General features: G+C 41.7%; 1 protein-coding gene across 1 annotated transcript in view; it reads left to right on the plus strand.

Annotated features, from left to right (window-relative positions):
• The window catches only part of tmprss3a (transmembrane serine protease 3a), a 135,707-nt gene that overhangs the window by 85,519 nt on the left and 26,822 nt on the right, over window positions 1-23,366 (plus strand). The window contains exons 8-10 of the mRNA XM_047369869.1: window positions 9,362-9,408; window positions 13,137-13,302; window positions 18,241-18,410. Coding sequence (XP_047225825.1) covers window positions 9,362-9,408; window positions 13,137-13,302; window positions 18,241-18,410 — 383 coding nt within the window. The remainder of the gene's footprint in view (window positions 1-9,361; window positions 9,409-13,136; window positions 13,303-18,240; window positions 18,411-23,366) is intronic.

Genomic DNA, 23,366 nt, shown 5'->3' on the forward strand with positions numbered 1-23,366 from the left:
TCGTTCATTGCTCCTTTGGTTATGGTTGCTTTCTTAGTTTTGACTTAGGATGGTTTTCTCTTTGTCATTTTTGCTATTATTATTATTATGCCTATTATTATTTGTACTCTGTTTATCTTATTTCACCAGCCCCTGGTTAGGTTGTGTTTACTTATTGTTTATTTTTTGTTTGTTTACATCCTAGTCCTCATGTTCTCTGCTTCCCTTCCTGTCAGTTCAGTCTGTGTGGTGTTAGGTATGCTGTATGGGTTCCTTGTTCGTTCTTAGGTTATGGTGTTTCTTATGTTCCCTCTAGTTTCTCGGTTCATGTTTATTCTTTACTCTCATGCTTCATTTGGTTATTTGTTTATAGCTTCGTTTCGGTAATGTTTATTAGTCCCTTTGTCATGTTTTAATCTATGTATTGTTTTCACCTGTTCCCTCTGCCTTCCTGCCTCCTCGTTACACCTGTTCTTAGTTCCTTGATTACCTGCCTTTGTTCTCGTTCTGTATATTAGTTGGTTTTGTTTCATTGTCCTTTGCTGTTTCCTCTCGTTCACTACCCTCGTCCATGCCTTGAGTTCCGCATGTTTCTGCAGTGTCTCTGTAAGTTGTGGATCACTACTCTGGTCAGTACCTGCAGTGTTTTTGCTACGCTCTGACCCCCTTTTTGAATAAAGCTGAAGACTGCTTGAAATGCTGCTGCCAAGCTCTTGCCTGCGCTTTGGTCCACCCACAAACCACAATGTGACACATCAGGTCTTATTTTTAAACAATGCAGTCGGAATAAAATATTTCAGAGATACATCATTCAAATAAAACCATGAAAAAGTACTTTGTATTGTTAAAGCATTGACTTGGGCATCCACTGTGATGGTGTTTAAAATTCTTGGTAAGAATCTGAATTAATTATGTAAACGGTCTTTGTCTTACGTTCATGGTCTGATCATTATTAAAGAACCTGAAATCTATGACAAAACCATTTAGCTGGTTTCTTTTATTCAAACACCAGCTTCAACAACGGCTCTCCACTACCTCTTCTCTATTAGATAAGAATATTGAGTGCAGGTTTTTAACAGAAACTTGGCTAACATAAATGGACCTGCTTCTATGAAAGGGGACATATCATGCAAAATCCACTTTTTCAACCTTTAAATACATTTTGTTGTGTTGTCTTCTGTTGGAATGCAGAAAAGTTGAATTAAGACTCACCAGGTGTTGCGAAGATATCTTTATGTCTTTGTATATATCATCTATTACGTTTTTTTGAACTGTTAAGTTACCGTATTTGCTTTGGAACAGCTAATGAGGTAATGGATTTTTGGCTGATTAATTTTGCGTATTCGTCATTTTTATTTCTCCATGCGACTTTGTACTCCAAGCTCAAGAATGCGGATGCTGCAAGAGGATACATTTGGTTCTTTTGTTGGGTGTATTAACCCGCAAAATTCATTACACTGTCCCCCAGCATCAGAACCTCTTCAAAATGCATGGTTAAATTTTATTTTTCATGGAAATATTGGCGACTTGTCCAGGGTGTACCCTGCCTCTCGCCTGTAGACTGCTGGAGATAGGCACCAGCTCCCCGATGACTCTCTATGGAATCAGCAGTATAGAAGATGAATGAATGAATGAATGGAAATATTCCAACATCAGTGGGGTAATTTCTCTTTGTCTGCTTGAAGCACTTGAAGGACGAGTTGTTCAGCAACCTCCGCAAGTATCAAGTAGGATTTGCTGAAAGGCTTGTTTAAGGGGTAAGTTCCCTCTGTCTATTGAAACGACGGACACACTAAAGAGTAATGTCCAAATAACGCTAAAATGACAACAAACCTTATTTTAGATATGAATTTATTGTGTTGTGTTGTAACTTTGTTGACATCCTGGCCATTGTTTTGATAGCAGTAGCATCATGCCTTCCGCTTATGTTAGCTCTGAGGACTCGCTTTTAGCTCCTTGTATGTTTTCAAAAGTATTATTACATTAACAGTTTGGCATTGGTTTTGCCATTTTTGTCTTGTTTCCGCGGTGCTAGATAATAGTATCTCTGTTAGCAAACTACAAAAATGGCTGAATGCAATAATGTGGAGGGCTCTTTGACCTGGAAAAGGGCGGAGTGTGAATTGCCTCAGTAGCATTTAAAGAGACCGCACCAAAACGAGTTGCTCTTAGATGCACCTCAGAACAAGGGCCAAAGATGGACCTGTGGAGCTACAATAACAAGGATTTCAGACCAAAGCATTGCAGTTCCACAACTGAATGATTTAAGGCTGAAAAGAAAGGCTTTAAAAGCATGGTATGTCCCCTTTCATGAAGTTTCACATCCACAGCTACAATTTCTCATTTTCAATCATAGAAGCAAGGGAAGGAGGAAGCACAGCAATCATTCTTTCTAGTAAACTTGGTTTTTAGGACATTTGTCATTTGAATAGTTTTCATAGTGTTTTTTCCTGTAAGAACAGTTTGGAAACACAGTCTTACCTCTGAAGGGGCTGGATATTTTATTGCAGTTCTAAATAACATTCCTTCAGACATTTTACCTACTCATTCCACATAAATACCAGTCTGATTTTAGATTCAATCGCAGCAAAGAAACTACATTTCTAAATATTTTAAACAACTTCAGATACAATATGGAATAGAATAAACATTCAGTGCAGATATTGAGTGTTACCATTTTACCTGACAGATTCAGAGAGAACTGAATTTTGGGAATTGCTCTAAAATGATTCAACTTGGCGGTGAGTGAGTGTATTTGTCTTTTTTATTGTCAATGTCAGGTTCTGTGTTCGGATGGGACCAAAGCGCAGACAAGAGCTTGGGAGCAGCATGTTTGTAAGACTCTTCAGATTTTATTTCCAGAGGTATTTACAAACATGTAGCGAGTAACTGCAGGTACTACAAAGAATCCTGACAAAAACTTACAAGAGAGCACTCTGCAGGAAATTGTAGAGAAAACAGAACCAGGGATAGTGACGGAGGAACCAGCGGGGAACAAAGAACACAGACCAACTAATATACTGAGAGACATGAAAGGGAAACAAACGGCAGACAATCAAAAAAACAGGGAACAGGTGTGATATGGACGCAGGAAGACAGAGGGAGCAGGTGAACCTAATAAGACAGAATACAAAAACCAAAATAAAAACATCTAGACAAAATAAACCACAAGAGACCATAACACAAAAACCAACATGTCACACCGAGACTGTTAATAGTGATTGGCCAATTTATTAGTTGCAACCATTGCGAGTTTATGTCTGGCAACACAGTTAACAAGCTGTGTGCGTTCCAGTGGTGTTGTCAGCCTACACTAGCTGCCCCATGTGCGCATCAATGGCGGGGGGGCACGCGCCACTTTGGACACAGCTCTGCCCTCCTGCGCAATGGCCTGTAATCCAATATTTCGATTGAAGGTGAAGCAGGATGTAGTCTTTGCTTAACTGGGTCTGTCCGGACCACAACCATAAAGCCTCTGCTTGCAGAACAACCTAAAACTCAGCCTTCTGCATGCTCAATTACACACTCGGAGGCGCCCTGCATAAATGAACAGAGGGGGAAAATAATCTTGTCTGGGCAGGGGCTGCGATGATAAACTGGCTGATGTGAATAGTGCGTGCAGGTTTTTTTTTGTGCAAGCAATTTAGCACCCCTTATTTGGGATCTTGGAAAATCAGGGCTTAAGTGTAGCTGTTAGTATTTTCATGTTTTTAAATACCGTATTTTCCGCACTATAAGGCGCACCGGATTATAAGGCGCACCTTCAATGAATGGCCTATTTTAGAATTTTTTTTCATATATAGGGTGCACCGGATTATAAGGCGCATAGAATAGAAGCTACTGCAGTCAAACGTTTGACTGGGGTTGCGTTATGCATCCACTAGAAGGAGCTGTGCTAAAGAGAATGTCAACAAAACAGTCAGATAAGTCAGTCAGTCAAACTTTATTAATACACTACAAACCAGCGTTCTGATAACTCCATTCACTCTCATGGTAAGGTCTCCTCTACATAGAATTCTATTGAATAGAGCCAACCGCACGTTAGGAATGCATTGGAGTCTATGAAGTTGAAGTTGAAATCAAACGTTAGTTAAAACGTGAAAGGGAACTTTTCCCTGATTCCGTAAACACGTAAAAGAAACAGTTTGATGCACTAGATCAAACGTTAGTACTGTTAACCTTTCCTGTTTCTGTCCCCTGACCGTAGTCTGATGACACAGGGGAGACGCTTTCTCCAGGGCCGAAGTTACTAGTTTCCTCGGGGTTAACTCCCTCACTCATACGTTGCTGAGTTGAGCATGAAGAAACAGCATCAAAACACTGAGTTGTTGACGAGATTCGGGGTTCTTTTTAATGACTTTGCAGCACGTAAAAACACAGGGTTTACAGACTCATACACCGCTGCTCCGGTCGCCGTCTCTACCCACCCCACACACACAATAATACCGACGTCACTCCTTCACTCTTGATTCTCAGCTACGGCAGCACACAGCGCCACCTCTGTCCGGAGGAGTAATGTCAACATCTTCCACACACACACGAAACATACACCCCACACACTGAGCTTCTAATCACATATAGTTCAGGCAATTCCTGCAACAGTACATTCAAACGTTATACACACACAAGTGGTGTTGGACTAGGAGTAAGCACAGTACAGGTGTTTACCGCTATTACTTCGGCGACACCCCTGACTACGGTAGCCATAATGCTGCAAGCGGTGCGGCTTTGTAGTTTACCAGTCGTACTGAAACATTTGACAGAGTGCCGTGTACAACCAGTATGGATCAACCAATTAACCAATTGATCCATATATAAGGCGCTCCGGATTACAAGGCGCACTGTCATTTTTTGAAAAAATTAAAGGTTTTTAAGTGCGCCTTATAGTGTGGAAAATACGGTAGTTTTACTGTTGTTTTGTTGCCCTTTCAGATAACTATATAAATGCAATAGATTATTATTATTGTTATTATTGTTATTAATATTATTGTATTTGTTATCAACATTATATTATTAAATAGGGCAGTGTGCACCACTTTTGCACCTTTTATCCATTGTGCATGTAATCTTTGTAGATCGCGCACAACACGCCCACTTATTGTATGCGCAGTTTTATTTAGCAATTTAGTGCTCCTTATTTAGAATCTTTGAAGATCAGGCCCATACTTTTCTTTAGTTTGCTGTGACAGACAAGAAGGCATATCTCTCACTTCATATAGATGAGTCAGTCATTTTCTACTGCTTATTCCATAGTGGGTCACAGGGGAGCTGGTGCCTATCTCCAGCAGTCTATGGGCGAGAGGCGGGGTACACCCTGGACAGGTCGCCAGTCCATTGCAGGGCAACACACAAACAACCACGCACACATTCACCTAAGGGCAATTTAGAGTTACCAATTAACCTAATAGGCATGTCTTTGGACTGTGGGAGGAAGCCGGAGTACCCGGTGAGAGCCCACGCATGTACGGGGAGAACATGCAAACTCCATGCAGAAAGACCCCAGGCCAGGAATTGAACCCAGGTCCTTCTTGCTGCAAGGCAACAGTGATACCAACTGCACCACCATGCAGCCCCATATAGATGAGAGTTATCTAATTATCCCAAAGCTCCAATGGAAGGAAGAAATTTAAGCTATAATATATATTCAGTTTTTTAAATTGGAAGTTCTTCACTTAATTCCAAAAAAGGTTTTGCTAAAATACAGTTCCTTGCGAAAGGACCCCCAATTAACCTGTTTTGTTACATTCCAACCTGTAATTTCAATCGTATTTTATGTACATAATGCAGATCCACCACATAAAATAGTAAAGTGAACAAAAAAAATTAAAAAAAGAGACACAAATGAAAATTGTCATTTGCATATGTAGCCCCTAAAAGGTTTTTGTGCAACCAATTACCTTCAAAAGTCACAAAATTTGTGAAATCCCTTCCACCTGTGTGCAATCCAGGTCACACAATTTCTCAGTAGAAACACCTTTTTTGAAAGGCCCCAGAGGCTGCAACACCACTAAGCAGGAGGCACCACCAACACTATCACACCATGAAGACCAAGGAGCTCTCCAAACAAGTCATAGACAAAGTTTTTGATTTACAAGTCAGGGTGGGGTTATAAAAGATATCCAAGTCTTTGATGTTACCCTGGAGCACCATAAAATCCATCATCTTCAAGTATAAAGCACATGGTACCACAACAAACCTGCCATGAGATGGCCGCCCACCAAAATTTACAGACCAGGCCAGGAGGGCATTCATCAGGTAGGCAACACAGAGACCAAAGGTAGCCCTAAAGGAGTTACAAAACGTGGCTGGAGCAAAACAGAGACTCTTGAACACAAACTAACAGAAACTAGAAAAACATGAAACAAAAGCATAACCAGATCCGAAAACCAAACTTGACAAAACATGAACAAGATGACAAAACTAAAGCATGAGCAGAAAAACAAACAGAAACATGATTCAAAAATCTAACAATAATAATAATAATAAACAGAAGAAAGATTCAAAACCTAACTGAAAACATAAAGAAAACCCGGAACCAAAAAACCAAACAAACGCAAATCATAACAGCATGTTTGGATTTTACCAAAAAGCATGTGGGTGACTCCCCTAATATTTGGAAGAAGGGTTAGGACAAATGAGACTAAAATTGAACTTTTTGGCGACCAAGGAAAAGCTATGGGCCAGATCTTCAAAAGGTAATATAACAGATAAAGCGCACACAGCCATCATGCAAAAGACCCACTGTGCTTCAATGTTGATAATATAATTAATAGGAAAGAACTAAAGACATTATAAGGCAGATTAAATCCTTCAATTGCAAAATGGATGCTAAAATCACTTCTTAGCAGGTGAAAAATCACCATTTTAAAGCAGCTTTCCAATGTGGTGACAAAGACAGTGTATGCTGTAACCTTGTCTCTAAACAAAACACATTGCATTTTTGACACATTGTGTCATTGCAGGGCATTCAGAGCTGGATCAGTTTGATTAAATGTGAACATATGCCAGGGTAGGTTTTGTTTTAGCAGTTAAAAATTATTTTGTGTCACCAAAAAACAATTTAAACAATCAAACATGTTGTATATCATTAAAATATTGGCAAAACAAACTTTAGTAAATTTATTAAAATCATTGGATAATTAATTTATTTTTACGTACATAAAAGTTTGATTTAACTTTTTTGCAGGACAGTTATGTGACGCTATGTTTTAAAATTAGCAAAGCTTTAACATACAGATTGCCAACTCCTACAACAATCTATTTAAATGTTGCTAATATTATGTTCAGGCTTAAATATTGTGGCTGTTTATCATTCACTCTGAGCTCTTCAAACATATACTCTCAAAAAAAACAACAGAACCCTATGAGTCTCGAAAAACATTAAAAAAATCAAGGGAGACAAATAAATTGACAGACATATTTGTCTTTTATATTGTTAATATTGATTGGCCAATTTGTTGTTAGTTATGTCGAGCAAGATAAGAGAAATAATCTCGCCAGGGCCTGCTGTGAGTACAAAAGTTAACTAACTGTAACAGTCCAGAAAAGCAAGGGTCGACCGGAACAGAAAGAAAAAATCAGCAACTGGATCTTTTATAATGATGCAACACAACAATCCCTGCATATTTCTAGCAACACAGCAGAGGATCTGTTTGCTTTTCCTCTTGTTCCAGCCAGTAGCACACACAATTTCCTCATTTAAATAGGGCGGTCTGCACCTGTTTTGCACCTGTTATATATTGCATGCAACACGACCACATATTTCACAGGCAAATTAGCACCCGCTATTTGGGATCTGTGAAGATCAGGCCTTATGTCTGAGACATACCAAACACATTCCATAACCCCAAGAACACCATCCCCACAGTGAAACATGGTGGTGGCAGCATTATGCTGTGGGGAAGTTTTTTAGCAGCAGGTACTTGAAAACTGGTCTGAGTTGAGGGAAAGATGGATGGTGCAAAATACAGGCACAGCAAAATCTGTCAGTCTGCCTGGAGGTTAATCTTTCAGCAAGACAACGTCCCAAAGCTAAAGCAACAATCAAGTGGTTTAAGGAGAAACAATTAAATGTGTTTGAATGGCATACTCAAAGTCCAGACCACAATCCAATTGAGAATCTGTGGTTAGACTTGTAGATCACTGTTCGCAAGAGAAAACCATCCAACATGAAGGAGCTGGAGCAGTTTTGCCTTGAGGAATGGGCAAAAAAAGTGGCAAGATGTTTGCAAGCTCATTGGGACTTGTACAGTTTGATATGTCTCGTTTTCACCTAGCGAAGATAAACGACCCCAGCTGTAACAGTGGCTCTACATAGTACTGAGGCAACAAAACATGATAAATGCCAAGGGGGTGAAAACTGGTCTGAGTTGAGGGAAAGATGGATGGTGCAAAATACAGGCACAGTAAAATCTGTGTCAGTTTGCCTGTGCTTTGAGACTGGAACGGAGGTTCATCTTTCAGCAGGACAATGTCCCAAAGCTAAAGCAACAATCAAGTGGTTTAAAGAGAAACAATTAAATGTGTTTGAATGGCATACTCAAAGTCCAGACCACAATCCAATTGAGAATCTGTGGTTAGACTTGTAGATCACTGTTCACAAGAGAAAACCATCCAACATGAAGGAGCTGGAGCAGTTTTGCCTTGAGGAATGGGCAAAAAAAGTGGCAAGATGTTTGCAAGCTCATTGGGACTTGTACAGTTTGATATGTCTCGTTTTCACCTAGCGAAGATAAACGACCCCAGCTGTAACAGTGGCTCTACATAGTACTGAGGCAACAAAACATGATAAATGCCAAGGGGGTGAAAACTGGTCTGAGTTGAGGGAAAGATGGATGGTGCAAAATACAGGCACAGTAAAATCTGTGTCAGTTTGCCTGTGCTTTGAGACTGGAACGGAGGTTCATCTTTCAGCAGGACAATGTCCCAAAGCTAAAGCAACAATCAAGTGGTTTAAAGAGAAACAATTAAATGTGTTTGAATGGCATACTCAAAGTCCAGACCACAATCCAATTGAGAATCTGTGGTTAGACTTGTAGATCACTGTTCACAAGAGAAAACCATCCAACATGAAGGAGCTGGAGCAGTTTTGCCTTGAGGAATGGGCAAAAACAGTGGCAAGATGTTTGCAAGCTCATTGGGACTAATTTCAGCTGTAATAGTGGCTCTACATAGTACTGAGGCAACAAAACATGATAAATGCCAAGGGGGTGAATACTTTTCCAAGTCACTGTAGGTAATATTGTGTATGCTGTTTCATAAATATTTGAGCTAATTAAATAATTCCTACAGTAGATAAGTTCTTCTCTGGATATGCCTAACAATTTATGATACTTGTTCATATATGTTTGTGTGTTATTTGACATTGACTGTGTCCTTGCAGTAAGAGCCGATGCAGTTCTGGGATGGTGACAACTCTGAAATGTATTGGTGAGAGAACACATTCAAACTAGTTTGCTTTTTTTCTCTTAACAGTATTTAATGTACAGTTTGAGAGGTACATTTTATAATCACGAATTCCAGTCATCATGGACATGAATGTCATATTTTAAGATTTTAGTTATGCATTTGAGCTTCTTTTTCAGCGTGGAATCGTGATGCACATACAACTTCACACTGTTTGCACTGGTTTAGGTTTATTTACAATTTCATCTAATTCACACAAGTTCAGAGAAAAATTACAGACTGAAAATCACCTCCAGTGTTATTTGGTTAACTGTGCCTTCCCAAACGCTTTTTGTAACCATCAGTTTGCATCATTTTGGCTGGACTTTTGAGCTGTCTTGCCAGAAATATTATAATTTATTCAAAATAGGTGAAGGGGCACAGACTTGTGGAGGGCGGAGCTTTGATAGGGCCATTCTTCAAGCTTAATTTTATCCTAATTTATACATGACCAGTTCTGATGTTGGAACACCTACAGTACAGACCAAAAGTTTGGACCCACCTTATCATTCAAAGAGTTTTCTTTATTTTCATGACTATGAATAATGTATCTTCACACTGAAGGCATCAAAACTATGAATTAACACATGTGGAATTATATACTGAATAAAAAAGTGTGAAACAATTGAAAATATGTCTTATGTCCTAGGTTCTTCAAAGTAGCCACCTTTTGCTTTGATTACTGCTCCGCACACTCTTGGCATTCTGTTGATGAGCTTCAAGAGGTAGTCACCTGAAATGGTTTTCCAACCATCTTGAAGGAGTTCCCAGAGATGCTTAGCCCTTGTTGGCCCTTTTGCCTTCACTCTGCGGTTCAGCTCACCCCAAACCATCTCGATTGGGTTCAGGTCCGGTGACTGTGGAGGCCCGGTCATCTGGCGCAGCACCCCATCACTCTCCTTCTTGGTCAAATAGCCCTTACACATCCATCCGTTCACCTCTTCTGCGCCGCACAAAGACACAGTGGTTGGAACCAAAGATCTCAGACTTGGACTCATCAGACCAAAGCACAGATTTCCACTGGTCTAATGTCCATTCCTTGTGTTCTTTAGCCCAAACAAGTCTCTTCTGCTTGTTTCCTGTCCTCAGCAGTGGTTTCCTAGCAGCTATTTTACCATGAAGGCTTGATTCACTCATTCTCCTCTTAACAGTTGTTCTAGAGATGTGTCTGCTGCTAGAAATCTGTGAGGCATTGACCTGTTCTCTAATCTGAGCTGCTGTTAACCTGCGATTTCTGAGGCTGGTGACTCGGATTAACTTATCGTCCGCAGCAGAGGTGACTCTTTGTCTTCCTTTCCTGGGGCGGTCCTCATGTGAGCCTGTTTCTTTGTAGCGCTTGATGGTTTCTGTGACTGCACTTGGGGTCACTTTAAATGTTTTCCCAATCATTCGGACTCACTGATCTTCATTCTTAAAGTAATGATGGCCACTCATTTTTCTTTACTTAACTGCTCTTTTCTTGCCATAATACAAATTCTAACAGTCTATTCAGTAGGACTATCAGCTGTGTACTGTATCCACCTCCTGCACAACACAACTGACTGTCCCAACCCCATTTATAAGGCTTAAAATCCCACTTATTAAACCTGACAGGGCACACCTGTGAAGTTAAAACCATTTTAGGTGACTACCTCTTGAAGCTCATCAACAGAATGCCAAGAGTCTGCGTAGCAGTAATCAAAGCAAAAGGTGGTTACTTTGAAGAACCTAGAATATAAGACATATTTTCAGTTGTTTCACATTTTTTGTTCAGTATATAATTCCACATGTGTTAATTCATAGTATTGATGCCTTCAGAGTGAAGGTACAATATTCATAGCCATGAAAATAAAGAAAACTCTTTGAATGAGAAGGTGTGTCCAAACTTTTGGTCTGTACTGTAGTTGTGTTCAAGTTTTACCCATCAAGCTGTGTATTCGAAGTGAAGTTTAAGAATTCGAAGGTCAGTCTGTCTTTATTCTATTCAGTTGGTGCAATGCACCAGCACCACTGGCAACAAAGCAGCCAATGTTGGGACCACCACCCTGCTTCAACCGTCTTCTATATCGTTCATTCCATTGTGGGTCACGGGGGAGCTGGTGCCTATCTCCAGCAGTCTACGGGCAAGAGGCAGGGTACACCCTGGACTGGGCGCCAATCCATCGCAGAGACACACTGGACAAACAACCATGCACACACTCATTCACAACTAAGAGCAATTTAGACAGACCGATTTACCTAACAGTCATGTTTTTGGACTGTGGAAGGAAGCCGAAGTACCCGGTGAGAACCAATGCATGCACGGTGAGAAGATGCAAAATCCATGCAGAAAGACCCCTGGCCAGGAGTCAAACCCCGACCTTCTGCCCCACCCAGCTATAATACGGGGGGAAGGAGCGTGTTTTGTAGGGGCAGTGGCTTCAGCTAGACCCTTCTCATTGTTTTTGTCCGGTCTGTACTCTCTCCCTCCCCCATTATTTCTGTCCAATGGGAGCAATGATCGTCACTTGTGTGGCTTTGTTGACAAGTTATAGTTCACTTGCAAAAAAAGCTTCAAAGCAAACTGCATAGAACCGCACCAAAAGAAAAATTAAAGTCAGACCAAGTTTACCAAAAGACTTTAATGGTGTAAATTCACCCTTAAACAATACAGGTAAATTGATGTTATAAAAAATAATATTAAACACTGGTTGAGTATTTTAGATCTTTAAAAAATGGGTGTCCAGAGAGACTGCAAAAGCTGGAGCTGTGATCTTCAGAGAACAACACAATGTGGATTAGCCACATGTCTTCAGTGATATGATACAATTCAAACTTTGATAGTAATAGTTTTGCTAAAACATCTCAGGAGAGGGAAGCAGTGCTTCCCCAACACTGTTTACACTGGGGGTGGGGAGCTGCTGACCTTGACTGAGGACATAATGGGGCAGTGGAAGGAGTATTTTGAGGATCTCCTCAATCCTACCGTCAGGCCTACCCTGGTGGAATCAGAGAATGGGGACTCAGAGTTGGACTCGTTTATCACCCAGGCTGAAGTCACTGAGGTGGTCAAAAAGCTCCATGGTAGCAAGGCATCGGGGATGGATGACATCTGCCCTGAGTAGCTCGAGTCTGTTGATGTTGTGGGGCTGTTGTAGCTTACATGCCTCTTCAACATTGCGTGGCGGTTGGGGACAATGCCTCTGGACTCCAACTACAGAGGGATCACACTCCTCACTCTTGCTCGAAAGGCCTATGACAAAGTATTGGAGAGGTGAGTCCAGCCAATAGTCGAACCTTGCCTTCATGAGAAGCAGTGTGGTTTTCATCCTTGCTGTGGAACACTGGACCAGCTCTAAAGGGTGCTCGAGGGTTCATGGGAGTTTGCCCAATCAGTCCACATGTGTTTTTGTGGACCCGGCAAAGGCTTTCGACAGTGTCCTTCGTGGTGCCCTTTGGAAAGTACTCCAGGAGTACAGAGCAGGGGACCCATTATTAGGGGCCATCCGGTCTCCAGCAGAGCAGGAGTTTGGTCCACATTGCCGTACTCCGGTCTCTGAACAAGTCTGCTGCCCCTGCGACACAGGTAAAGCGGAAGATGACAAGTATGAGTACCAGTACCCTTCACAAGCTATATTAGACTCTAAAAAATTGAGTAAAAAAAGTTTGTTTTGTCATTTTAAATGTCCTTTTATAGTGTTTGTGTCAGTATGTGAAAATCCTGACTAACTGTAAGATCCTACATCTGTCCTCAGAGTGTGGTTCTAGGCCTCAGTACAACACCCGAGTTGTTGGGGGTAATATCTCTAAACCAGGTCAATTTCCCTGGCAAGTTAGCCTCAACTTCAGGAGTGAACACCTATGTGGAGGCTCTATTATAACATCAATCTGGATCCTTACTGCAGCCCACTGTGTGTATGGGTAAGTCACACATCAAACTTGACTTTGAAATAGTTTCAAAACTGATTAGTTATAAAGTAAAATATGTTCAGCACAAATAACCTGACCAGGTAGAAGATATTTCTACAAAACATTTATAGCAGCTCTGTTCCTCACTAGTAATAAGACTGATCCAATCATTTAATCTGCTACTATTTTTTGAAGAACATTCAAATGAGAACAAAAATAATGTTCTTTAATTCATAGCTTTGTTATCCTTTTCTGTTAATACTATGAATGTGACAAATAGATAATGTTGTAAAATATAATTAAGTTAACAAATAGAGTAAATAAAGGAATTAATTTTCCTAAAAAATTGTGAGCTGTTTGGGCATTAGGAGAATGCAAACTATAAATAATAATGGGACTAAAAAGATACAAAATGTTTTAATGGTATTGATTCTAAATTGCCGATTCAAAGAGGAAATACTGTCCAACAACCATTCAACAGGTTAACTCAAATAAGGCTGTTTTAAAATCAGTTCACAGCTGTCTCAGGTGGAAAACACAAACAGTGAAACAGATTGGCCAGAAGCTAAAAATCCCATATGATAACTCTAGCTTGCAACAACAGAGCCAGCCTGCTAACATTACACGTTAGAAAGGTTATAGCATGGACTCTCAGACACTACAAAGTAAATTAAACACAAACTAATTAATTTAAACATTTCTTTACCTACTTACATTGGATCAGCTCTCGTCTCTCTCATCGTCTTCCGCTTTATCCAGGACCGGGTCGCGGCTCCTCTCAATGTGGAGGAGCAGCGGCTCTACTCCAATCCCCTCCCGGATGGCCAAGCTCCTCACCCTATCTCTAAGGGAGTGCCCGGCCACCCTACGGAGGAAACTCATTTCAACCGCTTGTATCCGGGATCTCGTTCTTTCGGTCGTGACCCAAAGTTCATGGCCATAGGTGAGGGTAGGAACGTAGACCGACCGGTAAATCGAGAGCTTCGCTTTTTGGCTCAGCTCTCTCTTCACCACAATAGACCGGCACAGCGCCCCCATTACTGTGGCAGCCGATCCGTCTGTCAATCTTCCGCTCCATTCTTCCCTCACTCGTGAACAAGACCCCGAGATACTTAAACTCCTCCACTTGAGGCAGGAACTCCCCTCCAACCTGAAGAGGACAAGCCACCCTTTTCCGGTCGAGAACCATGGCCTCGGACTTGGAGGAGCTGATCTTCATCCCTGCCGCTTCACACTCGGCTGCGAACCGCCCGGAGTCCAACATGCACCGGGAACAGGTCCGACTTAGTGCCGGCAATGCGAGCCAAACTCCTTCTCCGCTTGTACAGAGACCGGATGGCCCCTAGTAAAGGGCCCCCGATTCCATAGTCCTGGAGCACCCCCACAGGGCATCACGAGGGACACAGTCAAATACTTTCTCCAGGTCCACAAAACACATGTGGACCGGTTGGGCAAACGCCCATGAACCCTCGAGTACCCTGTAGAGGGTATAGAGCTGGTCCAGTGTTCCACGGCAGGGACGAAAACCACACTGTTCCTCCTGAACCCGGGGTTTGACTATCGGCCGGACTCTCCTCTCCAATACCCTGGCGTAGGCCTTACCAGGGAGGCTGAGGAGTTTGATCCCCCTGTAGTTGGAACATACCCTCCGGTCACCCTTCTTATGTAGGGGGACCACCACCCCAGTTTGCCAATCCAGAGGCACTGTGCCCGTCTGCCACGCAATGTTGAAGAGGCATGTCAACCATGACAGCCCCACAACATCCAAAGACTTGAAGTACTCAGGGCGGATCTCATCCATCCCTGAAGCCCTGCCACCGTGGAGCTTTTTAACCACCTCGGTGACTTCAGCCTGGGTGTTGAAAGAGTTGAACCATGCAATGCGTGATGGCAGGATTGAGGAGATCCTCGATGTACTCCATCCACCGCTCGATAGTGTCCCCAGTCGATGTCAGCAGCTACCCACACCCACTGTAAACAGTGTTGGGGAAGCACTGCTTCCCCCTCCTGAGGCACCAGATGGTTTGCCAGAATCGCTTTGAGGCCAACTGGTAGTCCTTCTCTATGGCCTCACCAAACTCCTCCCAGGCCCGAGTTTTTGCCTCTGCCACAGCCCGCACCATGGCATGCTTAGCCTCACGGTACCTGTCAGCCACCTCAGGAGTCCCACAAGCCAACCACAGTTGATAGGACTCCTTCAGCTTGACAGCATCTCTTACTGCAGGTGTCCACTACCGGGTTTGGGGATTTCCGCCGCAACCCTCTCTATCTGCTTAGGCCTGCCAAGTCTGTCCGGCTTTTTCTTCTAGCAGATCCAACTCACCACCAGGTGGTGATCAGTGGACAACTCAGCCCCTTTCTTCACCTGTGTGTCCAAAACATGCGACCAAAAGTCTGAAGACATGACAACAAAGTTGATCATCAACCTCCTGCCTAGGTTATCCTGGTGTCAAGTGCACTGATGAACACACTTTACTTGAACATGGTGTTCATTATGGACAATCCGTGACTAGCACAGAAGTCCAATAATGAAACACCACTCAGATTCAGATTGAAGAGGCCATTCCTCCCAGTCATGCCTCTCCAGGTGTCACTGTCATTTCCCACGTGGGCGTTGAAGTCCCCCAGTAGAACAATGGAGTCCACAGGAGGGGCACTATGCAGCGCCCCTGACAGGGACAACAAGAAGGCCGGGTACTACCGCACAGCCCGTAGGCCGACACGACAGTCTGAGACCTGTCCCCGACCCGAAGGCACAGGGATGCGACCCTCTCATCCACTGGGGTAAACCCCAACACAAGATAGCTGAGCTGAGGAGCAACAAGTAAACCCACCCCAGCTCGCCGCCTCAACCCCGCGGGCCACTCCAGAGTAGAAGAGAGTCCAGCCTCTCTCAAGGAGATGGGTTCCAGAGCCCACCACATGCGTGGAGGTGAATCCAACTATTTCTAGTTGATATCTCTCAACTTCCTGCACAAACTCAGGCTCCTTCCACCCCAGCGGGGTGACATTCCACATCCCTAGAGCCAGCCTAAGCATCCGGAGATCAATCTTTCGAGGTCACCACCTTCGTCCGCTGCCCAATCCACTTTGTACCGGTCTCTCATGGTCCTCCCTGTAGGTGGTGGGCCAACTGGGGGATGGCCTCGCGTCTCTCGTTCGGGCCGGATCCTGCATGGAGCAACCTGAAAATTGTATTGCAAAACTGTTGTTTGTTGATGATTGTTGTACACTCCACGGACTTGATTAAAAATGAATGCCTTTGCAACTACCTGAGCACATTTTAAGGCATTAACACATTGATACTAAAAATACAGCATCATAGCAGCAATAGCATAATTTAGTTTGGAACTGCATGATGCTCATGGAGTCCTTCACTGAAGACATCATCTCTGACCACATTTTAAAGCATTAACACATTGATACTATAAATACCTTAAGGAGCTATAGCATCCTTTAGTTTGGAACTGCATAATGCTCATGGAGTCCTTCACTGAAGGCATCATCTTGTCTTTACAGCATCATTTCTTTTATATGGTTTCCCTGGTTAGCAAAGTGATATCCTGTTTTTTCTGGGCAATCTAGAGTTTCATAGCATCCTCCAAGCTCCTTTATTTCATTGTTTACAGTAGCTTTGTTCAGTTTTAAACAAATGCATAAATTGATCCACGTAAGTAGTGAAGAACTTTAACAATTGTCTGATGCACATAACATATTATAAGTCGATGCCTGTGTTTGCAAGCGCCTCATTTAGGAGCTTCCAGAAAACATATTATGTTTAACTGTTCAGGCTGTGGCATTTCAAACCTTACAAATGAGATGATTCACCAAACTACTGAGTGGCACAGAGGCGCCCAGGTGTTTTGTACAATGCTCTAAAAGTCTAGTTTAACCAAATAAAAAGGAAGCAACTCCGTTTAACCACTGACAAGAACCATAAGGACAAGATGATGTGTTCTTTCCACCCCCTAATGTGGGGGGAATTAATATTGAGAAAGAAATTTGCTTACCAAGATGCCACCAATCCCACATTCTGCGAGTTGTCATCAGATCTATACTATGATGTTAGTTAGAAGTTGATTGAATTAAAGTCCCCAAAGCACCTCACACTACATTCAGTCATTCATACACACATTCCCATACTGACAGAAGTGAGGCTGCCATACACAGGTGCCACCGAGGCCTCTGACCACCATCAGTAGGTGAGGCGGGTGAAGTGTCTTGCCATAGGACACAACGACTGAGAGACATAAAGGGGGCTCAAACCAGCAACCAACCGACTACAAGACTAACCCCTGCCTCCATCGCCACAGTCGGCCCAGCTTAATCATAAATAATGATAATAGTTTGGCTAAGGTGTAAAAAATACATTACATGTTAGCTGAAGCCAAAGTCCATTTAAAACAGAGATTCTTTTGGACTTTGTCCATGAAGGTCCATTTTTGTGCTAAATGCCATCTATATGTAGTGCTGCAAAATAAATCAGAAAATAAATTGTTGCCATACATGGCTCATGTAATTATTGTCATTTTTACCATGTAATTTTTACATTCTCTAAAACGCTTTGATTATTTAATAAGTGGTTTAAGTTGACTTGTATAACAACCTCTTACAGACTTATCTCTTACTAAACTGATCTTGTCTTGAGATTTTATGCAGCATGAGCTCTGTCCAAGTCAAAGCAGAGAACTTACCCATATTCATCCATTCACCCAGGTAAAGTTTGGAGATGAAGCTGAAATTTTCCACCTTTAGTTCAAGCTGTGAGGCATCTAAAGTGTCTGTATTAAACGAACAAACAATAGACAAACAGGCAAGATTTGGGTTGTAAGAAATAAGTGGATAAATGTTTTGTAAAACAAACAAAAAATAAATAGAAACATAACAAAAATTCAAATGAAACTAAGAAAAATTAATATTTAATATCTTTGTCTTGTTGTCTTTGGTCAGATTCGAAAACTCTTCCCTGTGGACAGTTCATGTGGGGCTGACAGAGCAACTGGTCCATGGGGCCCAATTTCTGGCTGTAAAGAGTATTGTATACCATGCTCAGTACCGGCCCAACGGACTAGACTACGACATTGCACTCATGAGACTAGAGGAGCCACTTGTTTTTAATGGTATTGCTGATATTTTTCGAACTATTACCTAAACTTTCTTGCTCTTATAAACTCATACTTTCTTCTCATTTGTTCATTTCAGTTTTTTTCAATTCAATGCTGCTCAATCCAGTTCATTTATATAGCTCCAATTCATAACAAATATTGTCTAAAGGCACAATACAAAAAAGTCAATTCAATCAACCACACAGACTGTTTTAAAATAAATTAAATTCATTCCAAATTGATTCTAGTTATAGACTAGTCTGAATGCAGTCAAGTTCAGTTTATTATTCAAATAGATTCAAATTGGTTTCCTTTCTGTGAAAACCCAGTAGATTACATTTTGCAGTTGACTTGCAACAACACTGTTCCTGGACGTGCATGTAGCAGCAGTGGACAGCTGATTGCATTGAGGCATTGACTTTGCAGCAATTCCTCATCCTGAGCATGCATAAAGCAGCAGTGGAATAAACCTAAATAGAAAGAAACCTCCAGCAGAACCTGGCTCAGTGTGAGCGGGTATCTGCCATGATTGACTGGGGTTTGAGAAGGCAGAGCACACACAAAAAAGAAACTCAAAAGCACTGATCAAGGAGTACTATCCATGTTAAAGAAAAGTAAAAAGAAAATTTGGCAGTAGTAGCTTCTTTATTGGCTTCATCCTGGATTGAAACACAGCCAAACATAGGTCCTAAGCAAGTTTTAAAGCCAATAGGATGAAATACTACATACATTTTTTAGTTGTCCTTTCACTTAAAAGTTACATTGTAAGATTGAATAGATGTTACAACTTCTAAATCCATTCAATTGCTTTTTTTCTTTTGAATTTGAGAACAGTACTGTCATGTTAGGCTGGAGTTTGATAGGACAAATCTGAGTTAGTAGTTAGCTGCATGAGTTAGTAGTAGAGCTAATAATAAACTGAAATACTTACAAAACAGCAGGACATGAAACACAGGCATGTATACAGGCATGGAGTAGGTGGTAACAGGAGGAACCAGTGGAGAGTAATTAAACCAGACAGTATATTGCTGAGGTAGGTTGGATAATGGATCAGGAGCAGCTGAGAGAGGGTACGACAACTGAAGGAGGGACTATTTAACACAGGTGAGCAGGGAATCCAGGGGAACAACAAAACATCAAAGTGAACAGTAACAATGGAACTAATTAAAGAGCATAAACAGGAAGGAACCAGCCAGGTCAACAAGGAATTACAAACTAAAACATCTAAAACAGGAATCTAAGAAAGTAATATAAACACAAGAATGAATGATGAATCTGATAAACAACAATAAACTGAAATAACAGCAGCTGAAGTAGAGAAAACAGACAAGGAACTCAAAACTTAACACTGGCAAATTATGACTAGCACAGCATACGGCAGCAAACTAATGTTGGTGTTGGTGTAAACTCCACAATAAATTAAAAAACTTCTGAAACACAACCGCAACTATGAAGACTGCCATTGTTATTGTTGTCGCCTGGTTAGCACATGTATTTAAGGGAGAGGTGAGGCAAACATGCCAGTTTTTTGGTGGTTAGAACGGTTAGTGCTGTCCACACTGAGCCACCATGGGGGGTGGTTTTAAAGTTTCCCACTCTGGGAGCAGGTTTTAAATGTACTCAGTTTTGCCGCCGCTTCATATGGATGAGACTCCTTATCCTACCAGAGGCTTTGTAGATACACCTAAACCTGGCTTTGTGTGGACAGGTCCTATGTCAAACCCAGGTGGGTTACATGTTCTCATAGAAAGAAGAGGATACACATTGTAAATATGTATATTCTGTAATGCAAAAACAAAACAAAAGAGCAAAGTGTACCGGAGTCAAATTCCTTGTTTGTACAGGTCCTTCTCCAAATATTAGCATATTGTGATAAAGTTTATTATTTTCCATAATGTAATGATGAAAATTTAACATTCATATATTTTAGATTCATTGCACACTAACTGAAATATTTCAGGTCTTTTATTGTCTTAATACAGATGATTTTGGCATACAGTTCATGAAAACCCAAAATTCCTATCTCACAAAATTAGCATATTTCATCCGACCAATAAAAGAAAAGTGTTTTTAATACAAAAAAACATCAACCTTCAAATAATCATGTACAGTTATGCACTCAGTACTTGGTCGGGAATCCTTTGGCAGAAATGACTGCTTCAATGCGGCGTGGCATGGAGGCAATCAGCCTGTGGCACTGCTGAGGTCTTATGGAGGCCCAGGATGCTTCGATAGCGGCCTTTAGCTCATCAAGAGTGTCGGGTCTTGAGTCTCTCAACGTTCTCTTCACAATATCCCACAGATTCTCTATGGGGTTCAGGTCAGGAGAGTTGGCAGGCCAATTGAGCACAGTGATACCATGGTCAGTAAACCATTTACCAGTGGTTTTGGCACTGTGAGCAGGTGCCAGGTCGTGCTGAAAAATAAAATCTTCATCTCCATAAAGCTTTTCAGCAGATGGAAGCATGAAGTGCTCCAAAATCTCCTGATAGCTAGCTGCATTGACCCTGCCCTTGATAAAACACAGTGGACCAACACCAGCAGCTGACACGGCACACCAGACCATCACTGACTGTGGGTACTTGACACTGGACTTCTGGGATTTTGGCATTTCCTTCTCCCAGGTCTTCCTCCAGACTCTGGCACCTTGATTTCCGAATGACATGCAGAATTTGCTTTCATCCGAAAAAAGTACTTTGGACCACTGAGCAACAGTCCAGTGCTGCTTCTCTTTAGCCCAGGTCAGGTGCTTCTGCCGCTGTTTCTTGTTCAAAAGTGGCTTGACCTGGGGAATGCGGCACCTGTAGCCCATTTCCTGCACACGCCTGTGCATGGTGGCTCTGGATGTTTCTACTCCAGACTCAGTCCACTGCTACCGCAGGTCCCCCGAGGTCTGGAATCGGCCCTTCTCCACAATCTTCCTCAGGGGCCGGTCACCTCTTTTCGTTGTGCAGCGTTTTCTGACACACGTTTTCCTTCCCACAGACTTCCCACTGAGTTGCCTTGATACAGCACTCTGGGAACAACCTATTCGTTCAGAAATTTCTTTCTGTGTCTTACCCTCTTGCTTGAGGGTGTCAATAGTGGCCTTCTGGACAGCAGTCAGGTCGGCAGTCTTACCCATTATTGGGGTTTTGAGTGATGAACCAGGCTGGGAGTTTTAAAGGCCTCAGGAATCATTTGCAGATGTTTAGAGTTAACTCGTTGATTCAGATGATTAGGTTCATAGCTCATTTAGAGACCCTTTTAATGATATGCTAATTTTGTGAGATAGGAATTTTGGGTTTTCATGAGCTGTATGCCAAAATCATTTGTATTAAGACAATAAAAGACCTGAAATATTTCAGTTAGTGTGCAATGAATCTAAAATATATGAATGTTAAATTTTCATCATTACATTATGGAAAATAATGAACTTTATCACAATATGTTAATATTTTGAGAAGGACCTGTATGTACGAACTTGGCAATAAAGCTGATTCTGAACTTAATGGGATGTGAGTTGAAGACGCTTTTAACTCTGGGTTATTAACTCAGGGTTTAGACTAGTGTTCAGACCAGGAAGCAGGATAATAGTTAAGACTACTCTCTGCAGCTTATTTACTGTTACCCACCCATTACCGGATTACGACAGTGTCTTGGCTACGGCCAAAATTGAATAGAGTAAAAAATTATCTGAAAATCTCATAAAACATAAAACACAACTCAGACTGAAAAGAAAAATAAAACAATTAAATGTGGCTTATTAAACATAAGATCTCTCTCTTCAAAGAATTTGTTAGTTAATGACCTGATTTGTGACAATCACATTGTGATTTGTGACAATCACAATTTATCTCACAGAAACCTGGCTGCAGCAAGAGGATTATGTTACTATAAATGAGTCAACTCCTTCTAATTATTTGAATTTCGACATACTTTGAAATACTGGGCGAGAAGGAGTAGCAACCATCTTTCAGGCTGATTTATTGATTAGTCCCAGACCAATTAATAGCTACAAATAATTTGAATATTTGATCCTTAGTTTTCCTCATTCGGTTTTATTTATATTGCGCCAATTCAAAACACGTCATCTCAAGGCACTTCACAAAGGGTTTAGAATGGTGCGGGGGTGTTGGGTAGGTTAGAATAAACTACTGGGTGTTAGAGTTTGGCCATTTTAGAATGGGCTATGTGTAGTGGTACCAAGTAAAATAATAAACTGATAAAGCTTGTCCATCTAGAGCCCACTCGTGCCCATTGTTATACTAAAAACCACAATGATTGGGGGAACCAGGCTCAGTGTGAGCTGCCATTTGCCACAACTGATTGGGGGTTTGAGTGAACAGAGCAGAGACAGAAAAAGAACACAGAAGCACTGATCCAGGAGTACTTTCTATGGGAAGGAAAAGTAAATGTTAAAGGATGTAGCTCTTTTAGTGGTTTCATCTAGGAAGAAAAAACAGAAACTCTGAGCCATTTTTCAAGTTTCAAGTATGAGAGAAAGAACACACAGTTACTCACAGTAAAAGCTCAGCCAGTAGCTACAGGGGTTGGACAATGAAACTGAAACACCTGTCATTTTAGTGTGAGAGGTTTCATGGCTAAATTGGGCCAGCCTGGTAGCCAGTCTTCATTGATTGCACATTGCACCAGTAAGAGCAGAGTGTGAAGGCTCAATTAGCAGGATAAGAGCACAGTTCTGCTCAAAAAATTGAAATGCACACAACATTATGGGTGACATACCAGAGTTCACAAGAGGACAAATTGTTGGTGCACGTCTTGCTGGCGCCTCTGTCACCAAGACAGCAAGTCGTTGTGATGTATCAAGAGCCACGGTATCCAGGGTAATGTCAGCATACCACCAAGAAGGACAAATCACATCCAACAGGATTAACTGTTGACGCAAGAGGAAGCTGTCTGAAAGGGATGTTTGGGTGCTAACCCGGATTGTATCCAAAAAACAAAACCACGGCTCCCCAAATCACGGCA

Source organism: Girardinichthys multiradiatus, chromosome 7 (assembly GCF_021462225.1).
Source record: "Girardinichthys multiradiatus isolate DD_20200921_A chromosome 7, DD_fGirMul_XY1, whole genome shotgun sequence".
Taxonomy (NCBI): Eukaryota; Metazoa; Chordata; class Actinopteri; order Cyprinodontiformes; family Goodeidae; genus Girardinichthys; species Girardinichthys multiradiatus.